This window comes from Xenopus tropicalis, chromosome 8 (genome assembly GCF_000004195.4).
Source record: "Xenopus tropicalis strain Nigerian chromosome 8, UCB_Xtro_10.0, whole genome shotgun sequence".
Taxonomy (NCBI): Eukaryota; Metazoa; Chordata; class Amphibia; order Anura; family Pipidae; genus Xenopus; species Xenopus tropicalis.
In genome coordinates, this window is record NC_030684.2 from 127,704,040 (window position 1) to 127,728,475 (window position 24,436).

Consider the following 24,436-nt stretch of genomic DNA (forward strand, 5'->3'; position numbering starts at 1 on the left):
AATTATGATTAATAGAGAGAACCAAAAGCATAGTCTGAGCTCTTGGTAGTATTACGCTCTGCTCAAGAGATCTACTGATTAATCTATGTGATATTACTTTTCAAGTTGCAATATCAATATCATGTTGCAACATTATTGCACTTTACAATTCTAAATCTCCAGCCGATGGCAATTTGCTGTAATCCACCTAATCTGTCATATTTGTTAATTTGTGTATTGTACAGCCACTGGTTCACAATAAGATTCACAAGGCAAAGACCCAGTGGGTTTAATTTACTAGTATCAACTTAGGCTGATGCCACAAGTGGCGTTTTTACGTTGCATATTTTCGAATTCTCTCGGCGGCTGAAAAACGCACGATATCATCATCCATAGAAATAACTTGAAAAGACTCGAGGCAAACCACACAAAGCGTAAATACGCTAGAAAACGGCCCACCATGGATTTTTCAAGCGTTGGCTGAAATACGCCAGTATTTGCAAAGCAAGCTACCAGACCTAGCTGAAATACACGGCGTTTTTTACTATTTTGCACTATTAGCACCATGGAAACGGGATTTGCTACCTCATCAGTACTAGGCTGAAAAACGCCATAGTCAGGGGCTGTGTGGCTTGTGCGGCGTTTTTAGGCTGAGAAAAAATGCAGCGTAAAAACGCCACGTGTGGCATCAGCCTTAACTGCTGCAGTAAACCATAACAACCTAGATGTGTACCTTGTTAGTCTAACTGCATGAAACCAACCATAATTTACTTCTAGTTTGTTGATATTATGGCTATGTTGCAAATGTGAATGTGTCCCTTTGTTGTTACAGGAGAGCAATTCCTATTCCTAAAGCATTATACAGAGGGCTTACAAAATTCTGCAGTATTTAATAGTATATCAGCCACATCACTGCTAATATATTCTGCCATATAATTTAATTCATATACAGTAATCAAGAACAACGCCAGAAAATTAAACAATCAAAACAGATGCTAGTGTTGGTCGGTATAGGACATAGGCTCGCTACAAGCAGACCCAGACTGGCAATCTGTGGATTCTGGCAAATGCCTGAGGGGCTGCCATAGACAGTCACTATTAAGTGGGCTGCTTGGTGCTGTCTGGACCTGTGAGTACTTTAAATGCCAGGGCCTATTTTGAATCCGAGTTTGAGCCTGTCCGCAAGTAAAAACTGTATACGGAATCACGTATGTAAGTGTAGTGTAGACATACAGTATAATAATATAATTATATAATGTTATTAGCAATATTATGCTGTATTATGTACAATGATGTAATGTTAGTAAAGATGTTTAGTAGCTGTGGCAGTACTCAGCAAAGCTCCCAGATATAATTAGTTTGGCATATGGCTCTGATAAATAAATAATGTGCCATCGGTTCAATATGTAGTTCAATGCTATTTATGGCTAAATATAGCCCTTGAAATGATCAGTCAGAAAACTGTAAAGGTGAACCCGGATTGGTCCTTTGCAACACATTGTGTTAAATGACCTGTCCCTGTACAAGTAGGCATGTGCCTTATTTTACAAGAGTGAGACAAGTCTGATTAATATGGACTGGAACAAGTTTGTGTTCTGGTGCTCAGCTGCAACTGTAAATTAAGGCAAATAACTCTTTTTGAAGAAGTATATTAACAGCTAGCAGAAACAATATTTAGTAGTGCTGGTAGGGAGGATGTTAAGTTTCTATCTGGCAGAATTAGAGCTGGGTCATCTATGTGATAATCTGTATAAAGTGAGCTATTTATTTCTGTGCTGCCTAATACACTGTTATCTATGTGCAAGTTATGTCCCATGTCCAGGTCCTCACACAGGGTATCAAGAGACAAACAGCACAGAAGCACATGAAAATTCATTTATTCAGGATCTTAACACCTGTTTTTCTTTATTTGATCCCAAGGAGGTAAAAAGTATCAGTGTTCCAGCAATGGATCCCTTGAGAATATTAATAACAGTGTTGCTTTCAACGTCGATAACATCTTTTTATATAATACAATAATATAAACAGTATTGTCCTTCGGGGCCACTGAATAGAATGGTCCACACCGTGCCCTTATCTTAACACCCAGGCCAAGGATCCTGGCGATTCTTCCTCATGAGGAAGGAGACCTTGCCTGCCATCTCAGAGTTATAGATCCGGCGACAGTTCTCATAATTCTCTCTCCGTCTCTTATTACAAGGCTTCTCGTAATATCGCCTCCGCCTTGCTTCATCTACGATGCCATCCACAGTCAGAATCCTGTTTGGATAAGATGTAGAATTGGCAAAATCACTATTTAAAGGGGAACTCCACCCAAACACAACAAGCTTTTTTGAAATGAATACATCATTTTAATAACTTTGCAATATCTTAAAAAATATTCATGATCTTTAGTGCAATCATATGGTTTGAAACAGTTCCCTAAGCCCCGCCCCCTGTTCCCCTGCTGATCTGGCTGACTACTTCGAGACACAAATACAATGTAACAGTAGTCGCCTGTCCTCAGCCTGCATCCTCCAAATCCTACAATTCTCTGCAAACATGATTTCAATAAAAAAAAGCAACATCGCAGTGGAGTGCATTGTGGGTTTTGTAGTTCCAGCATGCTGTCTGTAAGCTGTGGAGACATTGTTACAATCTGTAACATCAGTGTTTAAGTCCCTCCTCCCCTGCCAGGATTTAATATGATGAAGAACTGTTTTGCAGCTGGATTTCAGCATATAAAAATGATATTAATTTATATTTTTTGAAGGAACAAATTACATTGATAGGTATATGAGGGGTTCCTGTGTTGTGTGGGGCCCTTTAACACATTTTGCTTCCCCTTTAATGTCAGTAAACAGTGAAGGACTGAATAAGTAATGAGCAGCTTGCACCTTCAGCAATTTTCTGCCAAACTGTAGTGGACAGATATTTTTTACGTAGAGTTTGGTATATTTATATTATTACTCTGCTAAAGCAAAAAATATTGATTCAATAATGTACTAACAAATCAATTGTGCGGTATTGCATTTGGACATTCTCAGTCACTGATGTTGCAATCTCAGTCACAAATGTTGAATACTAATTGAAGTGACAATAAAAAGTAAGGGAATGTAAAAAGTAAGGGAATGTACATATAATATTCCCTGTCTGCATGACTGCATTAATTTGTGTGTTGGGGCTGCTGAATAGCAAACTGTGCGTTACATCACCTGTTCAGCATCTTGTAAGCCATGTCCACATTTCCACTGGGGACCATGACAGTGCGAGCAATAAACTTCAGATGGTTCGCCATCCCAGCAGCACTAGGAAAGGAAGTAAAAACAAAAAAAAAAGTTAGTAGCAGCATAGCCTAAAGGCATTTTCTCTATGTATAACAGAGCCCTACACATTACTGCTAAACAACAAAATTCAGTTTAAGTGACTGAACTGATGATACACTATAGTCAAAAGTATCTGGACACTCTACAAGTGTGTCTACACCTCTAATCACCTATAGCAACCAATCACAAGGTAACATTTACAGGTCACTTGTTTGAAAGCAGGCATCTTATTAGTTGCTATGGGTTACTGCTCCTGGGCAAACTTTGCTCCTTTTATTACATATGGTGGGTAATCCTTCAAAGTAAGATGTTAGGTAGATGCCCAGATACTTCTTGGTCATTTAATGTACACTAAAGACATATCACAGGTATTATTGTATATTATAGCTAGTGACCAAAGCTTAAAGGAGAAGGAAAGGCTAAGTCACTTGGGGGTGCCAAAATGTTAGGCACCCCCAAGTGACTTAGATCGCTTACCATTTACCCCGGGCTGGTGCCCCTGTACGGAGAGAACAGCACCAGCCCGGGGTAGCAGCGAGCACTTCCTACTTTCTATTCACTTGCTCGCGCATGCACAGTAGGGTGAAAAGCCGAACTTAAACAAGAAAGTCGGCTTTTCACTCTACTGTGCAAGCGCCGGCCCACGGATTTCGCCGGCAAAAGAAAAAGGAAGAAGGAAACGCTTCCTACAGGTACCCTGGGCTGGTGCTTTTTTCTCCTAACAGGGGCACCAGCCCGGGGTACAAGGTAAGTGATCTAAGTCACTTGGGGGTGCCTAACATTTTGGCACCCCCAAGTGACTTAGCCTTTCCTTCTTCTTTAATGGCGTTTGAGAAAAAAAAAATACATTTCATAAATGTCTGTGCGATTTTGCTGCCTTATCTTTTATCATGTACTCCTCATAATCCCAATTTATAAACTATCTTTTTAAATAAGAAGTGTGTGTGTGTGTCTAGATTGTAAGCAGGGACCACCATCCTCTTGTATCTTTGACTTTTAACTTATTGCAACTGTACCTTGTATTTATTGTTATACTTTGGGCCAGATTCATTAAAGTACAAATTACAAGTGCGATTTGTGAAAATTCGCATTAAATACAAAAATTCCTGATGTGCGTTAATTTTGCAAAAAGTCACAGCGTGCTTGTATGAAAATATTGTGGTATGATCTGAAAGCAATTTTTGTATCCGAACGATCGTAAAAGGCGCAAAAACCTTTCTGACTTTGAACTTTCTGTGCATGATTTTGGAAGCCTCCCAATGGCACTCTGCAGCTCCAACCCGACCCAAGGAAAGCCTCCCATAGGGCTCAATGGCACTCTGCAGCTCCAACCTGACCCAAGGAAAGTCTCCCATAGGGCTCAATGGCACTCTGCAGCTCCAACCTGGCCCAAGGAAAGTCTCCCATAGGGCTCAATGGCACTCTGCAGCTCCAACCTGGCCCAAGGAAAGTCTCCCATAGGGCTCAATGGCACTCTGCAGCTCCAACCCGACCCAAGGAAAGTCTCCCATAGGGCTCAATGGCACTCTGCAGCTCCAACCTGGCCCAAGGAAAGTCTCCCATAGGGCTCAATGGCACTCTGCAGCTCCAACCTGGCCCAAGGAAAGTCTCCCATAGGGCTCAATGGCACTCTGCAGCTCCAACCTGGCCCAAGGAAAGTCTCCCATAGGGCTCAATGGCACCCTGCAGCTCCAACCCGGCCCAAGGAAAGTCTCCCATAGGGCTCAATGGCACTCTGCAGCTCCAACCCGGCCCAAGGAAAGCCTCCCATAGGGCTCAATGGCACTCTGCAGCTCCAACCCGGCCCAAGGAAAGCCTCCCATAGGGCTCAATGGCACTCTGCAGCTCCAACCCGGCCCAAGGAAAGCCTCCCATAGGGCTCAATGGCACTCTGCAGCTCCAACCCGGCCCAAGGAAAGCCTACCATAGGACTCAATGGCACTCTGCAGCTCCAACCCGACCCAAGGAAAGCCTCCCATAGGGCTCAATGGCACTCTGCAGCTCCAACCCGACCCAAGGAAAGTCTCCCATAGGGCTCAATGGCACTCTGCAGCTCCAACCCGGCCCAAGGAAAGCCTCCCATAGGGCTCAATGGCACTCTGCAGCTCCAACCCGGCCTAAGGGAAGCCTCCCATAGGGCTCAATGGCACTCTGCAGCTCCAACCCGGCCCAAGGAAAGTCTCCCATAGGGCTCAATGGCACTCTGCAGCTCCAACCCGGCCCAAGGAAAGTCTCCCAGGGGGCTCAATGGCACTCTGCAGCTCCAAGCTGGCCCAAGGAAAGTCTCCCATAGGGCTCAATGGCACTCTGCAGCTCCAACCCGGCCCAAGGAAAGCCTCCCATAGGGCTCAATGGCACTCTGCAGCTCCAACCCGGCCCAAGGGAAGCCTCCCATAGGGCTCAATGGCACTCTGCAGCTCCAACCCGGCCCAAGGGAAGCCTCCCATAGGGCTCAATGGCACTCTGCAGCTCCAACCCGGCCCAAGGAAAGCCTCCCATAGGGCTCAATGGCACTCTGCAGCTCCAACCCGGCCCAAGGGAAGCCTCCCATAGGGCTCAATGGCACCCTGCAGCTCCAACCTGGCCCAAGGAAAGTCTCCCATAGGGCTCAATGGCACTCTGCAGCTCCAACCCGGCCCAAGGAAAGTCTCCCATAGGGCTCAATGGCACCCTGCAGCTCCAACCCGGCCCGAGGAAAGTCTCCCATAGGGCTCAATGGCACTCTGCCGCTCCAACCCGGCCCAAGGAAAGTCTCCCATAGGGCTCAATGGCACTCTGCAGCTCCAACCCGACCCAAGGAAAGTCTCCCATAGGGCTCAATGGCACTCTGCAGCTTCAACCCGGCCCAAGGAAAGCCTCCCATAGGGCTCAATGGCACTCTGCAGCTCCAACCCGACCCAAGGAAAGTCTCCCATAGGGCTCAATGGCACTCTGCAGCTCCAACCCGACCCAAGGAAAGCCTCCCATAGGGCTCAATGGCACTCTGCAGCTTCAACCCGGCCCAAGGAAAGCCTCCCATAGGGCTCAATGGCACTCTGCAGCTCCAACCCGGCCCAAGGAAAGCCTCCCATAGGGCTCAATGGCACTCTGCAGCTCCAACCCGACCCAAGGAAAGTCTCCCATAGGGCTCAATGGCACTCTGCAGCTCCAACCCGGCCCAAGGAAAGTCTCCCATAGGGCTCAATGGCACTCTGCAGCTCCAACCCGGCCCAAGGAAAGTCTCCCATAGGGCTCAATGGCACTCTGCAGCTCCAACCCGGCCCAAGGAAAGTCTCCCATAGGGCTCAATGGCACTCTGCAGCTCCAACCCGACCCAAGGAAAGTCTCCCATAGGGCTCAATGGCACTCTGCAGCTCCAACCCGGCCCAAGGAAAGTCTCCCATAGGGCTCAATGGCACTCTGCAGCTCCAACCCGGCCCAAGGAAAGTCTCCCATAGGGCTCAATGGCACTATGCAGCTCCAACCCGACCCAAGGAAAGTCTCCCATAGGGCTCAATGGCACTCTGCAGCTCCAACCCGGCCCAAGCAAAGTCTCCCATAGGGCTCAATGGCACTCTGCAGCTCCAACCCGGCCCAAGGAAAGTCTCCCATAGGGCTCAATGGCACTCTGCAGCTCCAACCCGACCCAAGGAAAGTCTCCCATAGGGCTCAATGGCACTCTGCAGCTCCAACCCGGCCCAAGCAAAGTCTCCCATAGGGCTCAATGGCACTCTGCAGCTCCAACCCGGCCCAAGGAAAGCCTCCCATAGGGCTCAATGGCACTCTGCAGCTCCAACCCGGCCCAAGGAAAGTCTCCCATAGGGCTCAATGGCACTCTGCAGCTCCAACCCGGCCCAAGGAAAGTCTCCCATAGGGCTCAATGGCACTCTGCAGCTCCAACCCGGCCCAAGGAAAGTCTCCCATAGGGCTCAATGGCACTCTGCAGCTCCAACCCGGCCCAAGGAAAGTCTCCCATAGGGCTCAATGGCACTCTGCAGCTCCAACCCGGCCCAAGGAAAGTCACGATACCGAAACTTGAATGAATCCGAAACTTTCGTACTCGTTGCGACAAATACAATTTTGTCACACAAATTGTCGCAAAGTACAAAAAAGTCGCGCAAATTAACTAAAATATCACAGAAAATACCAAAAGTTGTAAACTTTAGAAAAAATGTGAATTTTTTTTGTAATCGGACCTGTTGTACTTTAATGAATGTGCCCCTTTGTATTTAGCTATTATTATCTTAACCCCGTGTGTGTGTATGTATGTATGTATATATATATTCTCATGTACTGTAATCTCTCTATACATAAAATGATTATGCAACAACTGAAACCCTGTGAAGGTTATCATTTGCTTAGTAACAGTGACCCCCAGCTGAGGCAAGCCGGGAGGCTCCGCACAGTAACCCAGCATTGCAGGAATACTACTAAAAGCGTAATCACGTGATCTCATTGTCCCCCCTCACAGAACATGTCCAGCTTGTCCCAAGCACTGCCAATCCCACAATGCTTTGCTCTCCCATGCCTTTACACAGCGAGCACCAAAGCATGACGGGAGCTGAAGGCCACACGCAACGTACGATGGGGATTGTAGTATAGAAGGTGACACTGACAAACAGAGAATAGGGAGTCTAAGGCAGACACCGCCAGATTGCCATTATTGTATATAGCAAAGCCTATAATCACCCACCTCCCATAGCCTGCACTTACCCGCTGCCCTACTCCCCTCTCCTCCTTCAGAGCACTCACCCCTGTCACTTCTTCCGAAGGCGCGTCACCAGTCACGTGTAGTCTGGGCCCCGCCCCCAGCTAGCCCCGCCCACCCCATTCTTCGCGCTAGTGGGATAACAATTGCCTTGGCTGGCGGGTAATCGGGTCGGAGCGGCCTCCTGCTCATTTGCATACCGCGCCCCGGGGGATAAGCCCGCCCAAAGCGTCCCGTTAAACGGAGGCGGCGGTGCAGGTACGTTATAAGGATGGAGCGGCTCCCTGCACATAGGCCGCGGCTGCCTGCGGTGCTCTTTCTGTGTAGAAATCGCAATTCTTTTATCTACTCTACTCAGGCAGGTGTGGGGGGGACTCGCAATGAAACGTTTGGGGGTGTCGCAATGGTGGTGCGTAAGGGCCGGGCCTCAGCAGGCAATATCCCACACTGCCTTGGGAATGAGGGGCACCTGAGGTGGGGGCTGTCACACTTTGTACTGGCTCCTTTATAAAGGTACTCGCAACACCTGGCCGCCGAGCATGCCGGGAGTTTTTGCGTCACATTATACAGTATAGAAATGCCTCAGGTATGGGGGGGCGGGGCTTAACAACAGTGCAGCAAAGTAAAGCTATGTAGGTTAATCAAATTCACAAAAGCCTCCATTTCTTTAATATGGCCATGTTGTATGCTGTGGGGCTAAATTGGCATTTCTGCTGCCTTTGGATTGTTTAGATTCATCTGAACAGTTTAAGACAATATATTTTTTTCTCCCTGTATTATTAATATCATTAAAGGGGTTGTTCACCTTTGTTAACTTTTAGTGTAGAGTAATATTCCAAGATCATATGCAATTGGTCTTCATTTGTATTTTTTTAATGATTTCACTTTTTCTTCATCAGCTCTCCTGTTTGGAATATCAGCAGCTGTCTTGTTGCTAGGGTTCAATTTACCTTAGCAACCAGGGAGGGGTTTGAATGAGTGACTGAAAAATGAATAGGAGAGGATCTGAATAGAAAGAAGTTATAAAAATTAACAATAAAACTGTAGCCGCACAGAGCAATAGTTTTTGGCTGCTGGGGTCAGTGACCCCTGTGAAAGCTGCAAAGAAGGCAAATAATTAAAAAACAATAACGGATATATAATGAAGACCAAGGTGAACCACCCCTTTAAGCTTCAGATTCCGAGACAGTTTAAGTGGTGATGTTGCTCTGCTAAAGCTGGCAGTACATTAAAAGATCCTTTTGTCTGGGGACCAGAGCTTTCCCCAATATGCATAACTTGAGGAGGGCTACATTGGGCAGATCTGACCCTAGGGCCATGCTCTCTGTTTACAACAGTTGGGATACAAGCCTTCTGAGAGAGGATTGCATCAGCTCCCAATGGGGTTTTTAAGCCTGCCCAATCGATATCTGAACAATTATTGGACAAAATATCGCTAAGGTAGGTCTGTCAGAATAGCTTCGACTTGGACTGAAGGGGCAGAAATGGCAGCTAAAATCTGCTAGTAAAATCTGCCCTTGTATGGACACCTTTAGTAGTTACCACAGAAACATCTGATTACTGAACCCTGCTCACTCACTGAATCTTCTGAGCGGAGCAGCATCACTGTCTTCTTCTTAGGGTGAAGACACACTGGGCTACTAGTAGCAGCTACTTTTTCAAGGCTACTAAACTCCAGAAAATACCCTGCCATAGACAATACTGAGAATTGCCTCTGCTAAAACACATGTAGACACAATATCAATAAATGATCAGCATTGTCTGTGTGTCTTCACCCTTACTGTCATTTTCTGCCAACTCAAACCAGTTGACGACAAGTAGTGCACTTGTTTTAAATCCATTATATTAGCTTCGTAAACATTTTTAGGTATGAGACCTGTTATTCAGAATGCTCAGGACCTGGGGTTTTCTGGATAAGGGATCTTTCTGTAATTTGGATCTCCATGGCTTAAGTCTGCTAAAAATCATTAAAATATTGAAAAAACCCAATCAGCTTGTATTGCCTCCTATAAGGATTTATTATATCTTAGTTGGGATCAAGTACAGGCACTGTTTTATTATTACAGAGAAAAGGGAATCATTTAACCATTAAATAAACCCAATAGGGCTGTTCTGCCCCCAATAAGGGGTAATTATATTTTAGTTGGGATCACGTACAGGTACTGTTTTTTAATTACAGAGAAAAGGGAATCATTTAACCATTAAATAAACCCAATAGGGCTGTTCTGCCCCCAATAAGGGGTAATTATATTTTTGTTGGGATCAAGTACAGGTACTGTTTTATTATTACAGAGAAAAGGGAATCATTTAACCATGAAATAAACCCAATAGGGCTGTTCTGCCCCCAATAAGGGGTAATTATATCTTAGTTGGGATCAAGTACAGGTACTGTTTTATTATTACAGAGAAAAGGGGATCATTTAACCATTAAATAAACCCAATAGGGCTGTTCTGCCCCCAATAAGGGGTAATTATATCTTAGTTGGGATCAAGTACAGGTACTGTTTTATTATTACAGAGAAAAGGAAATCATTTAACCATTAAATAAACCCAATAGGGCTGTTCTGCCCCCAATAAGGGGTAATTATATCTTAGTTGGGATCAAGTACAGGTACTGTTTTATAATTACAGAGAAAAGGGAATCATTTAACCATTAAATAAACCCAATAGGACTGTTCTGCCCCAATAAGGGGTAATTATATCTTAGTTGGGATCAAGTACAGGTACTGTTTTATTATTACAGAGAAAAGGAAATCATTTAACCATGAAATAAACCCAATAGGGCTGTTCTGCCCCCAATAAGGGGTAATTATATCTTAGTTGGGATCAAGTACAGGTACTGTTTTATAATTACAGAGAAAAGGGAATCATTTAACCATTAAATAAACCCAATAGGGCTGTTCTGCCCCAATAAGGGGTAATTATATCTTAGTTGGGATCAAGTACAGGTACTGTTTTATTATTACAGAGAAAAGGGAATCATTTAACCATGAAATAAACCCAATAGGGCTGTTCTGCCCCAATAAGGGGTAATTATATCTTAGTTGGGATCAAGTACAGGTACTGTTTTATTATTGCAGAGAAAAAGAAAATCATTTTTAAAACTTAGAATTATTTGCTTATAATGGAGTGTATGGGAGAAGGCCTTTCTGGATAACGGGTTTCCGGATAAGGGATCCCACACCTGTACCTGGAAAACCAGAAAAAAATTGAATTATTCTAAATTACAAAAGTGCTCAGAACTTTTTTTAAGGGTTTGCATTAAATCAAGTTCTTTATATGAGTTGGCCAGCGGGGGGCACTATTTTATTATTTTGTTTCTTTATTGGTGACAAGCAAAGGGCAGAGTAAGTCAGAAATACTCATAGGTTTTTCACTTTGCCCAGGTCAGTATATGTTTTCATTTTACTGAATTTACTAAATGAAGTTGAGGAGTCCACTTCATGACACTAAAATTGTTTTACAACCAGTTATGCACAATGTTTTAATTACTCTTTTTTGCAGTTGGAAGAAGTTTCATATTAAAGAGGGGCTGTGAAGACTTGCATTGCTTTGTAAAGAATGTCAACCCAACCCAAAAATAATTTTTTCCCTAATAAAGAAAACATATGAATTTATTTAAAAAATGTTAAGTGCTTCAGAAGTTATGTGTAAATGTAATTGCTATGGAAAGCAGCATTTGCTGAACTCTTGGTTATGACTTTTTAAACAATGTTGCAAAACCCAGTCTTCCCCAGCAAAACAGGTCTGTCAGTCTGCTGCCTTGTGTTACATTGTTTCAAATGCCAGAGCCATCAGGGCAGAGAATAGGAAAAGACAAACAACACTGCTTTTAAAGGGGAACTCAGCTTACGAACCAAAATTTGTTAAAGAGCCCAACACAACACAAGAACCCCTAATATACCTGTCACTGTCATCTCTTTCTTCAAAAAGTATGAATAAATATCGTTTTTATATGGTGAAATCCAAGTGCAAAACAGTTTTCTCTTTCTTCTTTATTTAAACTTCTGGCGGGGGAGGAGGGACTAAAACATTGATAATTGTAACCACTTTTCCACAGTTTACAGACAGCATACAGGATCTACATAACCCACAATGCATTGCACTGTGATGTTTCTTTCCTTATTGGCGGGATTGGGAGGATGCAGGCTGAGGACAGAGGACTACTGTACTGTACTGTCCAAACCATATTATTACATTAAAATTCATGAAAAGGCTCCATATTTTTTAATTGTTTGGACGGAGTTCCCTTTTAATAGCAATTATATATACAAATATACAAAACCATTACAAATTTGAAATAAAGGTATATTGCAAAGTTGCCTAGAATTCTGTTTTCTTTTATAAGGTAACATTTTATTTTTGGGTTGATTCACCTTTGGGTTAACTTTTCAGTAGCCGGTGGCACAACTTTGGGGCGTCTCTTTACTTCCTGCTGTTCAGGTTGTTTGGGCAGAGCAATATAAAGGTAGCAATAAACCTGTATGGCCGCTCAGCCCTTGTGCCTGGCTGACTGTGTATGGCCACCTCAGCTCTAGATAGTGGCCCATTTATCAGTCATACCGCATGTGCTGGGGCCAGAATATATAATGATATTGTGCCAAGAAGTCTGTGAAAATCCCAATAATGGTCTAGTAGTTGGACAGAACTGGTATAAATAAACACAACTGTACAGGTAAATAAGGCTCTCTGGGGCTCGTTGGCTGACATAGGTGCTCAGTTGCACCACTATAAAGTAACCAGATATTTGTAATAGAGTTTTGAAAAGTAGAATAACTTATATCATAGTGTTCGATGGAAAAATATTTCTTTTATGTGATGGTGCGATTAAATATCTTCTACTCAGGGCAGTCAGAATAGCATCCCAACTAATGAAAATAAACACAGTACAGGTATCGGACCCTTTATCCGGAAACCCATTATCCAGAAAGTTCCAGTTAGCAAAAGGCCATCTCTCATAGACTCCATTGTAATCAAATAATTAACATTTTTAAAAATGGTTTCCTTATTTCTGTAATAATAAAACAGTACCTGTACTTGATCCCAACTAAGATATAATTACCCCTTATTGGGGGCAGAACAGCCCTATTGGGTTTATTTCATGGTTAAATGATTCCCTTTTCTCTGTAATAATAAAACCGTACCTGTACTTGATCCCAACTAAGATATAATTACCCCTTATTGGGGCAGAACAGCCCTATTGGGTTTATTTCATGGTTAAATGATTCCCTTTTCTCTGTAATAATAAAACAGTACCTGTACTTGATCCCACTTAAGATATAATTAATCCTTAATTGAGGCAAAACAAGCCTATTGGGTTTATTCAATATTGAAATTATTTTTAGCAGACTTAAGTTATGAAGATCCAAATTACGGAAAGATCCTTTATCCAGAAAACCCCAGGTCCCGAGCATTCTGGATAACAGGTCCCATACCTGTAGTTGGACAGGACTGGTATAAATAAACAGAACTGTACAGATAAATAAGGCTCTCTGGGGCTCGTTGACTGACATAGGTGCTCAGTTGCACCACTCTAAATCAACCAGATATTTGTAAAAGAGTTTTGAAAACTAGAATAACTTACAGGTCATAGTGTTCTATGGCAAAATATTTATGTTATGTGATGGTGTGATTAAATATCTTCTACTCAGGGCAGTCAGAATAGCATCCCAACTAATGAAAATAAACACAGAACTGAAGAAAATAAGGCACCCTATGCAGAATAGGCCCTGCCAATATATTTTGCTGAACCTAATGCAAAAGAGAATGTAGCCCCTACTTATAAATAGTCCATACATAGGGCAATAAAAGATGGCCCCTCCAGGCCAAGTCAGCAGCATATTTGCCTGCCAAACAATATCTGGATAATATACAGTACATGGCAGGTTGGAAAATCCCATTGGGCAAGGACCATCTTCCTCTTTCAATGGGTCTTCTCAGGCCCCCATTATGATCCAGTTATGGGCCCAGGGACCAAATGATAAGATCATTGCAATTCGGCTGACTGCACTGGTGACCAAATCATATAAAGATCACCAACCAGGAGGATCTGACAGTGTATGCCCAACTTTAGATTGACCCAGATTGGGGCAGACTTAAAGGGCTTGTTCACATTTGAGTTAAAGTTTAGTATGATATAGAGATTGAGACAAGTTGCTATTGGTCTTCATTTTTTATTATTTTTTGTAGATTTTTTTTAGTCATTTCATTTTCAGTTCAGCAGCTCTCCAGTTTGGAGTTTCAGCAGTTATTTGGTTGCTAGGGTCCAAGTTACCTTAGCAACCAGGAAGTGGTTTGAGAGAGTGACTGATATATGAATAGTAGAGGGGGTGAATAAAGTAATAATAACGATAAAATTGTAGCCTTTACAGAGCAATAGTTTTTGGCTGCCGGGGTCAGTGACCGCCATTTAAAAACTGCAAGAGTCGTAAGAAGAAGGCAAATAATTAAAAAATCTGTAACAAATAAATATTGAAGACCAATTAAAAAGTTGTTTAGAGGAACATAGGAAAATTTGGCATATTGTGTTCATGGATATTTTTCTTTTCTCCACCTTTGTTTCTGCAGACTGCACGGAGTGGAGCAGTGAATGTATTTCAGTCAACAAACAGTGAGTTTCTCAGTTGCCTATGGTTTCCTGATACACGAGGCAAAGCACCATCTAGTGCACAAAGTGTTTAGTGACATCTTTATTTAGTGAATTGCATTCTGCTTGGTAAATTGCATGTGACTTACACCATGCTTGGATGTGCTGTCTAACTGTGCAACATCTGATAGTATATTATTTGTGTAATTTGCCCATCGCACTGGACAGATCGGGCGATAGGTAAGTTGGAGAGTGCATTACACACATGACTGATAAATATCTAAAGGGTGGTTCACCTTCAAGTTAACTTTTTTTTAATTGTCTTTTTATTGAATTTTAATTATACAAAGAAAGATACAGAAACCAAAAAAGGATAGTGCCAAAGAGGAAAAGAGAGTTATAACATCCAAGAAATAACAAAGTCAAGTTACCTTTTAATATGTTATAGAATGGGCAACTTTTCAGTTGGTCTTCATGTTTTATCTTTTATAGTTTTTGAATTATTTGCCTTCTTCTGCCTCTTTCTTGCTTTCAAATGGTGGTCGCTGACCCCAGCAGCCAATAAACTATCGCCCTGTGAGGCTAAAATGTTATTATTGTTACTTTTTATGACATATCTTTCTTTCAACCTCTATACCAAGGGTCCTGAAACTTTTTAAACAGGGGGCCAGTTCACAGTCCCTTAGACTGTTGGGGGGCCGGACTATAGTTAATCCTCAAACTACGCACCCCTGCGTGCTCACCCTTGGCTACTACCTGTCTACCTCAGCATGGTCCTCGGCCCCAGTGCATCATGACGCACTGGTGCCAAGGACCTCGCTGAGGCAGACAGGTAGTAGCCAAGGGTGAGGATGCAGCGGAGGCTTGGGCCAGGTAAATGACCTTGGGGGGCCGTAGTTTGAGGACCCCTGCTCTATACTATTCATATATCAATCAATCTCTCAAACCACTCCCTGGTTGCTTAGGTAAACTAGACCCTAGCAACCAGATAACTGCTGAAATTCCAAACTGGAGAGCTACGGAGCATGGAGTAAAATAGTTCAGAAACTACCAGTAATAGGAATGAAGACCAATAGCAAATTGTCACAATCTCTACATCATACTAAACTTTAACTCAAATGTGAACAAACTCTTTAAGTCTCCCCCAATCTGGGTCAATCTAAAGTTGTGCAATGTTATTCTCTACATCATACTAAACATTAACTCAAAGGTGAACAACCCATTTAAACTGTTATCAGAATCAGTACACTTTAATGTTTTGGTAAATAAACCAGAAGGTGATTCTATATATATATATATATATATATATATATATATATATAGAGCCCCACCTGTATCTGACAGCACAGGTGCAGGCATGGATTCCCCCATCTCCCCATAGCCTTGGGCTCTGCTGTCCCTATTGCACCACAGGTACTGAGATTATTGTTTGATTTACTGCCTATATTACAAGCTTATATTAAAATAATGTGTCTATTCTGTTGACGTCCTGCAGATTGCAAGTTTATTGAGGATTTTGGTGGATGTGGTTTTCTCCTTGTCTGAGTAAGTTTCTTTCTTCTTCTGTTTTAATTATAAGGAATCGTAAATGTAATTATCAGACATTGCAAATGCTATGTTGTCTTGCTTTCAGACCTTAAAGTGGTTGTTCACCTTTGGAATAACTTTTTGTATGATGTATAGAGTAATATTCGGAGACAATTGGCAATTGGTCTTCATTTTTTATTACTTGTAGTTTTTTAATTACTTCGATTTTTGTTCAGCAGCTCTCCAGGTTGGAGTTTCAGCAGCTATGTGGTTGTTGGGTCCAAATTACCCTAGCAACCAGGGCGTGGTTTGAAAAAGAGACTGATATATTTATAGGAGAGGGGCTGAATAGAAAAATATGTTATGTAAAGTAACAATAAAACTGTAGCCTCACAGAGCAATCATTTTTTTGCCGCAGGGGTCAGTGACCCCAATTTGAAAGCTGGAAAGAATTAGAAGAAGAAGGCAAATAATACAAAAACTACAAAAAATAAATAATGAAGACCAGTTGAAAAGTTGCTTAGAATCGCCCATTCTATAACATAGTAAAAGTTAACTTAAAGCTTAACGACCCATTTAAAATAATGGGGAGTGAGGGGGAAAGGAAAGATACTTCACGGTTAATAACTTGATTATTAGTGATACTGTATTTTTGCAATTAATCACTGTGCTAACAGCCACGTTTTGGTCTTTAGTTCAGTAACATTGTGATAAGCCAAAGTGTGTGTCTACTTGTTGCAACTAATGGCTCTACTTTTTCAAGTACCCTGTACCTTAAGGCTTTGCTTTAACTGTACCCAGGGGCCTTAACCTAACAGCTGTTTAAAAATGAGTTTGACCCAAAGTCTGCTTTGAACAGCTATAGAACAGCACCTAAAAGAAAAAATATGCGTTGTAAAACTCAAGGATAACTAGTCTTTTTGGCTCTGACCCCCTCCTGTGATGCAGGAAAGGGAGACAGTATTTGCACCAACAATGTCATATTTTTGTTTTATTGGGGTCAGGTTGGGTGCATTGGGTTCAGGGGGTAGTGATAATACTTTATGTCAGTGCCTGTATGAGCTGCTAAACTGTATATAGTGCATTTTCTAAACTCAATGACCTTGCCCCTCTAGGAATAGCAATGCTTGTTGTTTTTTGCTTCTGTAAAGCTCTGTCTTCTATTTGTTCTGTTACAGAGTTCATAGTGCCCAGACCAGATGCGATACTAACATATCTCACACAGAATGGCCTCTGAAGCTGTGAGTTCGGCAAAACCAGCTGTAATAGTGCAGCCATTACCTTGGCAATTTAGACCAACCCATAGAAAGAATTTACTTGGAACTTTCCATGACCCACAACCCTCTGACACTGCACTCATTGCAACCATAACTTACCTTCTTACTTCCAAGGGTGGGGATTTTCATCTTTTCTTGTTTTGGGGGAAAGTCTTGTATTTTATGCTCTGGGATAAAGGGTACTGGTCCCCATGGGCATTAAGTACCTTGTGGTGGATCAGTATGAGCTAGCCAGCTTGCACTAATATATTGTAATGTGGCCTTTGTGCAGTCCAGCTAAATAATATATGTGAGCTATGTGTAATATTTAAACACTACACTAGTGTCAACTCTCTGCTTTAGACTTATGGAGAGTAATATTTGTGGGCAGTCATTTCTGCAGTAGGCATTATGTGTTACTAACACTGCATAGCCTTACTATGGGCTACATTTGTGCATAGCATGTACAGAGAGATTCTGTTAAACAGTGCCCACTTAATTTGCCTGTACAGGTATGGGACCCGTTATCCAGAATGCTCGGGGCTTGGGGCTTTCCGGATAAGTGGTCTTTCTGTAATTTAGATCTCCATAACTTAGATCCACTAAAAAACTCATTTAAACATTAAATAAACCCAATAGGATTGTTTTGCACCCAATAAGGGGTAATTATATCTTAGTTGGGATCAAGTACAGGTACTGTTTTATTATTACAGAGAAAAGGGAATCATTTAACCATGAAATAAACCCAATAGGGCTGTTCTGCCCCCAATAAGGGGTAATTATATCTTAGTTGGGATCAAGTACAGGTACTGTTTTATTATTACAGAGAAAAGGGAATCATTTAACCATGAAATAAACCCAATAGGACTGTTCTGCCCCCAATAAGGGGTAATTATATCTTAGTTGGGATCAAGTACAGGTACTGTTTTATTATTACAGAGAAAAGGGAATCATTTAACCATGAAATAAACCCAATAGGAATGTTCTGCCCCCAATAAGGGGTAATTATATCTTAGGTGGGATCAAGTGCAAGGTACTGTTTTATTATTACAGAGAAAAAGGAAATATTTGTAAAAAATTGTTATAAATTGTTATAATTTGATTAATGTGCAGTCTATGGGAGATGACCTTTCCCTAATTTGGAGCTTTCTGGATAATAGATTTCCGGATAACAAATCCGATACCTGTAAGGGCTCTGGTACACGGGGAGATTAGTCGCCCGCGGCAAAACTCCCTGCTCGCGGGCGACTAATCTCCCCGAGTTGCCTTCCCCCTGCCATCCCACCGGCGAACATGTAAGTCGCCGGCGGGATGGCAGACGCGGCGGGGCGATTTGGGGAAATCGGCGAAAAAGCCTCGCGAGTCTTTTTCGGCGATTTGCGCGAAATCTCCCCGTGTACCAGAGCCCTAAAGAGAGGTACTATAAGGGTGAAGACACACAGAGCTACTAGTAGCAGCTACTTGTCACAACTACAAAAATAGACAGGGCTGATAATTTACTGATAATTGTCTCCACGTGTGTTTTAGCAGAGGCAAGTATTGTCTATGGCAGGAGATTTTCTGACGTTTAGTAGCTGCAACAAGTAACTGCTCCATGTGTCTTCGTCCTAAGACTATGCCAGCAAACTAAGCACAATTCAGCAGGAACAGCCTGTTTGCTTATACTGTACATAGAGATGCCATAGAACTATTCCAGCATAGGTATTTCTGTGTGGGTGGGGGAATCTTGCCATGCTTTAGCAATATTTAATATCATGGATCCCAGAACTAGGCTAGTGCATGACTCCCCATTAAATCCACTGATTAAATATTCATATAACCTGTTAGCTTAGATATTAAAGATTAACTTTTTAGTTTTAGATTTGTGTTAAATGTATATGTCCTTGCATTGCAGAAAATGGATATTGAATTGCCACTTCTAATACTGTACAAAATAAGAACAAGCCGCCTGTCTCAGAACAAAGAGCAGCAAAGGAGCGGGAGAAGCGCAGCGAAAAAGAGGCGCGTGTACTTGCGAAATGAAAGAAAGTTCCCCAATCGAGTGAATCTTCTCGATCTGAACGAAGAGGAGATTAAAGCAAGGTATCGATTGTCCTCCGAAGCCATTCAGTCCCTTTTTGAAAAAGTAAAAGAAAACTTGAATCCCAAAACAGAGAGAAGCCACGCCATTCCGGGCATCGTCAAGTTACTGTGCGCACTACACTTCTTCGCCAGCGGCTCTTTCCAGAACAGCGTCTCCACAGCCGGCGGCATCACGCAGTCCAGTTTCAGCAGATTTCTCTTCCAAGTCATACAGGCCATAGTGAACTTGTACAAAGAGTACATTAGCTTTCCTAATGACCCAGCTTCCCTGAAGGCAGTCAAACAGTCCTTCCTGAGTATAGCAGGATTCCCAAATGTCATCGGTGCCATCGACTGCACCCATGTTGCCTTATCGCCTCCGTCCGAAAACGAGTACATCTATCGGAATGAAAAGCACTTCCATTCTTTGAATATGCAAGTCGTCGTATCAAACAACATGAAGATCATCGACGTGGTAGCCAAGTTCCCTGGTTCTACTGAAGACTCCTACATATTAAGTCAGTCTGGGCTTCATCAGCGCTTTGAGAATGGGGAATTCGGATCTGGATGGTTGTTAGGTATTGTTTGAATTTACCTTATATACATATATAAGCAAATAATGTTCCCCCTGTTGTGAAATATAAGGATTAGAAGTCACCAAGGCCATATATAGGCCTTATAGGTGCTTCCATACAGGTCATGGTACCCTGAGGTGACTTCTAGTATGCTCATATTTTACGACAGGGGTAAACACAGGTTTTATTGAGTCATGTGACAGAAATGATATCACTAAGCACTAATTATAACTGATGGCAGATACAGAATATTCATGGCTCTTGTTTACAGGTATGGGATCCATTATCTGAAAACCCTTTATCCAGAAAGCTCCAAATTATGAGAAGGCCATCCCCCATAGACTCAATTTTAATCAAATAATTACATTTTTATTTTTTTCCCTTTTTCATAGTAATAATAAAACACTACCCTGTACTTGACCCAAACCAAGATATAATTGACAAAAAAATCCTGCTTTTAAAGAGGTTGTTTACCTTTAAATTAACTTTTAGTATAATGTAGAGAGTGCTATTTTGAGAAAATGTGCAATTAGCCTTTATTTTTTATTATTTGCGGTTTTTGAATTATTTAGCTTTTCATTCAGCAGTTCTCCAGTTTGGAATTTCAGCAGCTAGCTGGTTGCTAGGGTCCAGTTTAATCTAGCAACCAGGCAGTGGTTTGAACAAGAGACTTGGATATAAATAGGAGAGGGCCTAAATAGAAAGATTTGTAATAAAAAGTAACAATATCACTAGTCTCACAGAGCAATCATTTATGGGCCGTTGGGGTCAGTGACCCCCATTTAAAAGCTGGAAAGAGTCAGAAGAGAAAGGCAAATAATTAAAAAAACTATAAATAATGAAGACCAGTTGAAAAGTTGCTAAGAGTAGGCCATTCTGTCACATACTGAAAGTTAACCTAAAGGTGACCCCCCCCTTTAATGTTTAAATTATGTTTCAGTCAAGTTAAGGTAAGGAGATCCAAATTACAGAAAAATCCCTTATGTGGAAAGCCCCAGATCCCTAGGCATTGTGGGTAACAGGTCCCATACCTGTATTATACTGCTGTAATAGGGATATTGTATTTAATTGTGTCACTTGTGTATTGCAGGTGACAGCATGTATGGCCTGAAGCCTTGGCTTATGACTCCTGTTAGTAACCCTAAAACCAGGGCTGAGAAGAAATATAACCATGCTCATTCTGCAACGCGGTCCATAATCGACCGTACGTTCGGAATGCTGAAAACCCGATTCGGATGCCTGGATAAATCGAAAGGGGTTTTGCTTTACTCCCCCGAAAAAGTCTGCAAAATATTTTTCGTCTGCTGCATACTTCACAACATTGCCATGAATGAAAGCGACTACATTGAAGTCAACGAGGAGTACGCTCAGCACGAGGAAATAAACATGGAGCCCTTCGAAGATGATACGGATGAAGGAGGAATTCTACGAGAGAAGTTGATACTGGAACATTTTGCAGGTTGAGTTATGAGGTAAAACACTGCACTAATCTTCGATTGAGGCTTTTGTATTTACAATATAAGAGCAGCTGCAGGGCTATTAGGACTTTAGGTCTTCCTCTCCCAGGGGTGCCAAATGCAGATTGTATAGTAATTACAGTTAAAGTCAGGATAAATACTTTTTGTTCCGCAGCTCTCCAATTTGGAATTTCAGCAGTTATCTGGTTGCTATGGTCCAGTTTACCTTAGTAACCAGGGAGTGGTTTGCGAGAGTACAATAAATTTGTAGCCTCACAGAGCAATAGTTTTTTGGATGCCGGGGTCAGTGACCCCCCATTTGAATGCTAGAAAGAGACTGAAGAAGTAGGCAAATAATTTAAAAAACTATAAAAGATAAAAAAATGAAGACGAATTGAAAAGTTGCTTAGAATATGCCATATTATAACATGTTAAAAGTTAACTTAAAGGTGAACCACCCCTTATTGCAGTCAGTAGAAAGTGCTTACCATAGATTATACATCCCACTGTGCATGCACATACAGACAGGGAACATTCCATGCTTACAATAATCTATGCCATTTTAATTGTTTCTGGGAATGTAGAAGGGACCTTTACCCAGCACCCTGTGCCATTTATTGATATAAACGAGAAGTCTCTGATACCCAAACAATATACAGTTTTACATTGTATAGAAACATGCTGTGGGGCTGGTGTAACGTGTCATTTTGTTGTAGAGAACTATTGTTGCATACAGGTGCCCCTACATTGGGAGATACCGAGGGCTGATAGAATCTTTAAATCAACAGAATATCAGCTTGCCATCACACCAAAACAATTGCTTTTCCTAGCTGAAATCCAGTATGAACACTGGGCAGCTTAGATTATCAGTCCATGCACTACATAGACAGCCTTGTCATCTGATCATTGGTCAGGCAAGGGCAAAACCCTGAATAGGCACACTGTGACTGAACCAGACCTAAAGGCACCCTTGCACTGTATGTGGTCGGAACCCCATGGGGCTGCTAATATCTTTCTAATGCACCTGCCATATATGAACAAATTTCATTTCATTATTGGTTTCCTATCACAATTCCTGCCTATTTGAATGGTAAATGTGCTATGGAGTAACTGCTGTAGTTGGGAATGGACCTTGGCCCAAGTGGAGAGTCAGAAAGGGATATCATATGGAATAGCAGGGCGATGTGTAGTTCAGCTACAGTTATGGGATCTGTTATCCAGAATGCTCGGGACCTGGAGTCTTTTGGATAATGGATCTTTCCGTACTTTGGATCTCCATGCTTTAAGTTTACTAAAAACCATTTAAACATTAAATAAACGCAACAGGATTGTTTTGCCCCCAATAAGGATTCATTATATCCTTTTTTGAATCAGGTACAAGGTTCTGTATGCATTTTATTAAGGTTACATCCATTTTGAGAAGGGGGGGGGGCAGTTTCACAATACATAGTTATTGCAGTACGCTCAGCACGACATTTATGAGGCTCACTCTTAGAGGGTAATCGGAGCATAGAATGTCTCGTGGTGGAACTGATCTGTAAGTCTTGGGTGCCAAAGCCCCTTGGCCTAGCTCTTCCTGGAAGGTCTGTGGTGATTAAAATTTACCTTATAACCCTCTCACTGTAGAATCTTAAGTGTCTATATAAACACACCATCATGCAGCCTGTAAATTCTATAGTTACCTTTTGCCCCCGTGCCTTGTCCCGTGTTACTGCCATTGGCATTGCAAACAGACAAAGGCAACGTTTTCCTGCTGTCTGTGCACTAAATCAAACACTATATTCCATATGAACTTGCCGTTTGACTAATTCATCTTTGTCTTTTTCCCCCTAGGCTGAACCCCATCAAGAAACACTAGAAGAAATGTAACAAAAATAACCACAACAATAAAAAAAGAAAACAAAAAAAACAAAGAAACTTTTTAGTAAACACAATTAGTTCTCTGTTAAAATCTGACTTTGCTTTTTCGATTCTTCATGTACTGGATCCTTTCTATGAGTGCAAGTGTTAATAGTTCATAATTGTGTTTTTGAAAAGTCAAAATGTAAATAGTACACGCTTCTATATTTTTGTTAAATAAAGGAGTAGTTATTTAATTTTTTTTTTTTAATAAAATCCTGGATAGCCACGTGACTCCGCCTTCAGTGTTCTATCTGTAGCGTAAGGGGACACGCGCCATAGGCTAGGGCACTGATTCTCTGCATACTGTACCGCTTGGTTGGGCAAGCTGTACCCTTCCAGATATTACTGAAGTACAAATGCCAACATCCCACTTCCAGTCTTAGCCGGGGGCATAGTTTGCCGTCACTGGTTACATTGACCATACACAGTATTTACATGGCGACTCCTTCTTTATTATAATATGAGTTTTATTAATAAAGCAGAGGATCTGGTGTTGGATATAAGTAAAAAGGGTTAAAAAAAGTTTTTTATTCTAACGGGACTGCAAGGAAGACTAGGAAGGGGGGTTTACCAGTGCAAGGGTGAAGACACACGGAGCTACTTAGTAGCAGCTACTTGTCACGGCTACTAAACTCCAGAAAATCCCCTGCCATAGACAATACTGAGAATTGCCTCTGCTAAAACACACTTGGAGACAATTATCAGTATATGATCAGCATTGTCTATTTTACTATCCACGACAAGTAGCTGCTACTAATAGCTCCGTGTGTCTTCACCCTTAAAGGAAAAAGAAAGTCAAAGTCACTTGGGGGTGCCAAAATGTTAGGCACCCCCAAGAGACTTTGATCACCTACCTTTTACCCCGGGCTGGTGCCCCTGTGAGGAGGGAACAGCACCAGCCCGGGGTAGCTGCCGGCGCTTGCCTCGGCCTGATTCGCTGCGCGCACATGCGCAGTAGAGTGAATAGTGGAACTTCAACATTAAAGTCGGCTTTTCACTCTACTGCGCATGCGCCCACCGCTGGCATTCCGGAAAAGGAAGCCAGAATAAGGAAGCGCTCGCTACAGGTGCCCCGGGCTGGTGCTGTTTTCTCCTAACAGG

At 42.1% G+C, this 24,436-nt stretch overlaps 2 protein-coding genes across 9 annotated transcripts; one reads left to right on the forward strand and one right to left on the reverse strand.

Annotated features, from left to right (window-relative positions):
- Window positions 1-1,840: 1,840 nt before the first annotated feature.
- mrps21 (mitochondrial ribosomal protein S21) lies at window positions 1,841-8,101 on the reverse strand. Of its 2 annotated transcripts, none has more exons than XM_012969833.2 (3): window positions 8,016-8,101; window positions 3,174-3,266; window positions 1,841-2,238 (listed from the first exon to the last, which is right to left on the reverse strand). In XM_012969833.2, the coding sequence occupies exons 2-3, from the start codon at window positions 3,254-3,256 to the stop codon at window positions 2,058-2,060; spliced, it is 264 nt and encodes an 87-aa protein (XP_012825287.1). In that variant the 5' UTR covers window positions 3,257-3,266; window positions 8,016-8,101; the 3' UTR covers window positions 1,841-2,057. The 2 variants fall into 2 exon arrangements, with proteins under 2 accessions (XP_012825287.1, NP_001016340.1); NM_001016340.2 differs by lacking the exon at window positions 8,016-8,101 and adding an exon at window positions 7,977-8,003.
- LOC100135188 (uncharacterized) lies at window positions 8,096-23,566 on the forward strand. Of its 7 annotated transcripts, none has more exons than XM_012969817.3 (7): window positions 8,096-8,229; window positions 14,539-14,581; window positions 16,053-16,102; window positions 17,263-17,325; window positions 19,235-19,979; window positions 21,067-21,448; window positions 23,267-23,328. In XM_012969817.3, exons 4-6 carry the CDS (start codon window positions 17,311-17,313, stop codon window positions 21,438-21,440), a joined length of 1,134 nt encoding a protein of 377 aa, XP_012825271.1. In that variant the 5' UTR covers window positions 8,096-8,229; window positions 14,539-14,581; window positions 16,053-16,102; window positions 17,263-17,310; the 3' UTR covers window positions 21,441-21,448; window positions 23,267-23,328.
- The last annotated feature ends 870 nt before the right edge of the window (window positions 23,567-24,436 follow it).